The 5,437-nt window shown below is 40.6% G+C and overlaps 1 protein-coding gene across 1 annotated transcript; it reads left to right on the top strand.

The window, feature by feature from the left end:
- The first annotated feature begins 1,683 nt into the window (after window positions 1–1,683).
- LOC133910599 (uncharacterized) lies at window positions 1,684–2,916 on the top strand. Its single transcript, XM_062352941.1, has one exon. The coding sequence runs from the start codon at window positions 1,684–1,686 to the stop codon at window positions 2,797–2,799; it is 1,116 nt and encodes a 371-aa protein (XP_062208925.1). The 3' UTR covers window positions 2,800–2,916.
- The last annotated feature ends 2,521 nt before the right edge of the window (window positions 2,917–5,437 follow it).

Here is a 5,437-nt window from a genome sequence, read left to right as displayed (position 1 = left end):
GGAATACACTAACAATATATTTTTGAATAGCACAATAAGGTGGACCGAGAAGCCTTGAACTCGGTTGTTCCACTGTACACAAATGCATCCTACCATTTGTATGCTCATATGCATTGCAAGAATGGAATTGGTATGTCATGATATAAGAAGATAGGAATACTAATGCACTTATGTTGTTCTCGTTTTATGTAAAAGGGTTAACCCGCGAGGTTGATGGTTTTAGAGAATTATATGTTGGTGGTCTTGCCCATAGACTGGCAAGGTAGGACAAATCCACACTCTCCTTTACACATGCCCCTCATGGGCTGTAATGGTCTTAGTCTAGTATGGGTACTTAGCCATAGTATGGGGTGTCACAGTTCACACAGCTTAGATTATTTGGAAAATAAGCATTTTTCATTCACATTGCACGTCTATTGGAACTACTCGCCTAGAGACACCACTGTGGCAGTCCAAAAGTATAAGCTAGGTTCCTCTTCCGGTGTGTGAGCACACGATCCCTAATAATTCTGTGCATTATGAAAGAACACTATGCATTTACGAAAAGTGTAAACTCAGTAATTTTACTATGTCACCACTCCTTATCTCTCTCTGAAACAATTGTATGCCATTAAATTAACAAGTTGTGGTCAAAATCTTGCTATGAGAAACGTAATAATTAGTACTAATTGAATTGTTTTCAAGTCTTATGAGCCTAGATATTAGACTAGCTACAAGATAATTTCTGTTCATCCATTCACAAGACTACTTGCTACAGATACACGGGAGACATGTCAATATTCTAGTGTTCAGAACATAATCTATACCCCATCATCTCTGTACAAAAGACCTTCAATTTGTACTGTATGTACTAGTCATCAACCAGTGCATTTCCACGAGCTAGACTTATAATTTATACTGCTAATAACTGAATTTTAAAATAGTATACTATTACAGTTGAAACTATTAAAAACTTAATTGAAAAATTATCACACTCCTTGCTCGATTATAATTTGTAGAGTTAGATCAAGTTTTATATAGTACAATCCAACCATATACCGATTAATGTGGATATTATTCAAAAAAAAAGAGATTAATGTGGATATTTTTACTCTTTGTTATACCTTCATACCTTGAGAAGTAGCCTATTGTGTGCAGTGTGTTAAGGAGCTATGTGAGTTCTTGGTGTAAACTCCTGTTGAACGGTAGGGCTTTCTTTGAGTTATATATAGATGCAATTACAATCATGGCTGGGATGTTTGTATTTATTAAAGTCTCTTTATTTGTAATAGGATATATCATTATTAAGTTGACGAAGTTTCATATGGCATGCTAAGCTGTTATGAGCCTATGACAATCATGCTTGAGATGCTTGTATTTATAATAAGTTTATTTATAAGCAATTGTTTGCGCCATTCATTATTTGGTGGAGCAGCCTGTGGAGCGCTAGGCGCTAGGGTTGTGTTAGAGTGCAGTGTAGTTATGACTATGGTTGTTAGGGTTCAGGGGAAACATGTATCTGTAACAAGTTTCTATATTTTGGTGAGTTCGCCTATGGTGCGCTACGGGTGTGTTTTATGTCCTTTGTAGCAATATTTCCTATATGCTATATGTGTGGTTGCATATGTACAATGTTTTGTATCTGACATTGGCTGTGCCTCCCTTCGTGATTTCAGGTAACATTTGTTTCCTTCTGGGCTCGACATGGAGTGCAACAAGGATGAGGCCCTCAGAGCAAAGGACATTGCAGAGAAGAAGTTCGCATCGATGGACCTACAGGGGGCCAAGAGATTCGCCCTCAAGGCACAGTCTCTCTTCCCCACACTTGAGGGAATTGCTCAGCTGATCACTACCTTGCATATATATCTTGCTTCGGCAGTGAAGATTGCTGGTGAGAAGGATTGGTACTCTATCCTATCCGTTCAAATGTCGGTGGATGATGAGACTCTGAGAAAACAGTATAGGAAGCTGGTTCTTCAGCTCCACCCCGACAAGAATAAGTCTGTTGGTGCTGATGATGCTTTTGTGATGGTACAAGAGGCCTGGAATGTGCTATCTGACAAACAAAAAAGAGCATTATATGACCAAAGGAGGAAAGCAAAGGTATTCCAAGAGCAGACATCTCAGTCAAGAAAAACTAGTGCTTCTCCTGGTGCAGCCAGTGCCTCCAATAACTTTGCAGCCAATGCTTCTGCATCCAATGTGGGATCAAGCAAGCAAACGGTAGGATCAGCAACATCTGCAGTGCACCAGAGTCGACCTTGGCCCACACCACTTCACCGTTCGGCTCGGGCTCCAGCTGCACTGTCAACAAAGGATTTTACATTTTGGACTTCATGTGACAAATGCCACATGCAGTATGAATTCCCAAGAGAATATCTGAATCTGAATCTACGCTGCCCCGGATGCTATCTGCCGTTCATAGCAATAGAGACACCAAGCACAATGGGTAAACACATGTCAGAGGATTTTATTATTGGAAGAGGTAGTGTTCCTTCTAGAAAGAAGATGAAAACTATGGGTAAAGATGCTAGAGTTGGTTCATCATCCTTTCCATCAAGTCTAGGAGCCAGTTCTTTTAGAGTGCCAGGTGGAAGCATGCCTATTTCTACCAACAGGAGCGCCTATGAGTTCCAAGCTGGTGTTCATGATGTGCCAAATCGGGAACCCAGAGCACCTAATCACATCAGGTTAAAGAAATTCTTCAATGACGACGATAGGCGGAGTATTTTGCGAGAAAAAGGGAAGGCTCATATAAGGAACAAGCTAAATGAGATAAAAAGTAAGCCATCAGGTCACAAAACACTGGAGGCGTTTTAAGAGCAGAATGATTATAAGATGGTTTTGATGATCTGCCTTTTCTGAATCAACCATGCAAACAACATTTTATTCCCATTTGTGTTTCTACATTTTTCTTTTTTATAATGCTTTTGAATGTTGCCTTTGCATAAAACTCTACAAGGATTAGTATATGAGACTAGCCATATTCAGGAGTCAGATGCTCGTTTTGTACTCGGTGTGATCTGGCATGTTTTGTACTCTCATGCTGTTTGTCGAACCAAGTCCAAAGTTTCTTGATGTCGTATTAAAATGTTCAAAACCTATTCAGCTAAGATAAACCATAGTCATCCACGCTAATCAGCATTCAGCATGCTGCATTTCCTTTTCAGATGATCCTACCTTATTGTATATATAAATGTGTACTGAGAGTTGTGCTATGTACACCGAAAGGCATGAATACGCCAATCTGGACCCGTGTATATCTAATTTTTTTTCCTCCGGTGGCAACCACCATACCTCTCGCATAGCCTCTTGCAGTCCTCTTGCTTCGTGCAGTTAATCACATCATGATGTACATTCTCATCCTCCATTGCACTGGTTCTATGAGGCACTAGCCATCGTCGTCTCCATTTTTCTTGAGTGGCCAGCCCATTATTTGTGGTCAGTTTCCACGTGAAAATCTGAATTTTTTAAGATACTTCTACCTTCCAAATATGTTGCCAAAGTTTCCTCTGACCATGAACCGAGCTGCTTGACGAGACCTCTTGTCTCCCTTCTTGCCTTTCTTGCATGGTGACTTTTCATAGTGCCATTCTAGACAAACCTCCATCACAACCGTGGGTCGTCAGATGCCCAAAAGTGCCTCTGCATCATGACATATAAAAATAATGTGCTTTAATCAATGCTTCATCCCACTCCAGCAGCCCTGGTTTCATCAGTTGTGAAACCCATCTTAGACTGCATCTTTTGCTACTAATTGCTCCCACTTTCAGACACCGTTCTGACTTTCTCCTAAGCCAATGCGCCAAATGATACCATTTTTTCAGGAGATGCAAACCGTGTTCAATATAATTGCCTTCCAAGTAGGCAAAGTTTCGGTAGGGAGAACACCGTATCAATCAACTCTCCAGAAGGGTAATGTTTGGCTTTAAAATCAACGCGCACAAGCTACATGGAAATTGGATTGGTCTCCAGGCTTGTTGGGCAAGTATTGCCTCATTGAAAGCTTGCATATATCTAAATTCAATGCCTCCATGTTGTTTGTGTTTTGTTAAACTGGTCCCATGCTACCCAGTGAATCTTTTCTTCCATCGTTGTCATCTCCGCACCTGAGAGTTGTGCTAGCTACACCAAAAGGCATGAATACTCGAGGCATGAATCTCCATAAAAGTAAGCTGGATTACGCTGGAGAAGCACGAAACGACATTTTGAAAAAAACTTAGGCCATTACATTCTGTGGCGCAAGCGCGACATAATGTTTGGTGAAGACACAGATAAGTCTGGATCTAGTTCGGAGTTGTCGGACCCACCAAGAAGATCTCCACCTCCTCCACTGTCGCCTCCACAACCACCAAGGAGATCTTTACCTCCTTCGCTGTCGCCTCCATAGCCACCAAGAACATCTACAACCCGTTCGCTGCCATTGTCTATCCCATTGTAGAAGCCGGTAGCACTTGCAAAATCTCAGAAGTCGATGTCATCTCGGAAATCGGCTTCGTCACAGTAGCGAGCACTAGTTAAGAAGCGGCTAGCAACATCTAAGAAGCCGACATCTCCTCTGCCTTATTATAAAACTGTTGAGGAAACCAGAAGGGAAGTGAACGCTAGTGTCACTACACACCTCAAACGTACTGAGCCTTAGAAGAGAGCTATCGATCCAGCAACGGATCCCTGCTAAAATCTAACTACGCCCGAATCATGGGTAAAAAAATAGTTGAGGAAAGCATCATACGAGAAGGTAAAAAACAAAGAGCACTAGAACAATAAGAAGAATTAGAAAGAAACTTTCTTCACGACACCAAAATCACAAAAACAAGCACTTGGTAACGAGTCCAAGGTTGAGAAAGCAAAAACTAGATGGCAATTTATTCTTGGCGAACCACTGGCCGAGTTCCTGTCGGAGCTAACAACCCAAATGCGCATATTCTATGCGTGATACATGAAACAGTCGAAGGCCAGTAGAGAAATATTCATGTTCAAATACAATCATAGTGATTTCCTCCATGGGGATGACAGAGTCTAGATATATTTTGATGAAATGCATCAATTGTACCAGCAAGACGTTCTCAGCGTTCAACTCATAAGTTTGTGGACTCTATAAGTGTCTTATATGTATAATTCATAGTATATATTTTTGTACTATTAGACTGAATATCTTAACCTCTTGTATATGTAGAATGGAGATACATACATGCGATCAAAAGGGCATTACTGAAGTAGGATTCCTCGATCCAACAAAAATAAATCAGATGATGGTCACCACCTAGCCACAAACAGCCGAGGACTATGCACTTGATTTTATTATTACCTATCAATTAAAGGGACACATACTTTTACCTTACAATTTTGGGTATGTGTTTCTCTCCATGTTTGTTCTACTCATTTTTAGCATCACGACATTAGGACTTAGGACTAATTATCTACGGTGACATATACAATTTTTACCAGGATCTCTTTG

Source organism: Phragmites australis, chromosome 3, assembly GCF_958298935.1.
Source record: "Phragmites australis chromosome 3, lpPhrAust1.1, whole genome shotgun sequence".
Lineage (NCBI taxonomy): Eukaryota > Viridiplantae > Streptophyta > Magnoliopsida > Poales > Poaceae > Phragmites > Phragmites australis.
The sequence above is the reverse complement of the archived record's forward strand: the minus strand, read 5'-3'. Positions and strand labels throughout refer to the sequence as shown.

Coding starts and splice junctions, on each gene's coding strand:
- LOC133910599 (XM_062352941.1), top strand. CDS start 1,684: ATGGAGTGCAACAAGGATGAGGCCCTCAGAGCAAAGGACATTGCAGAG.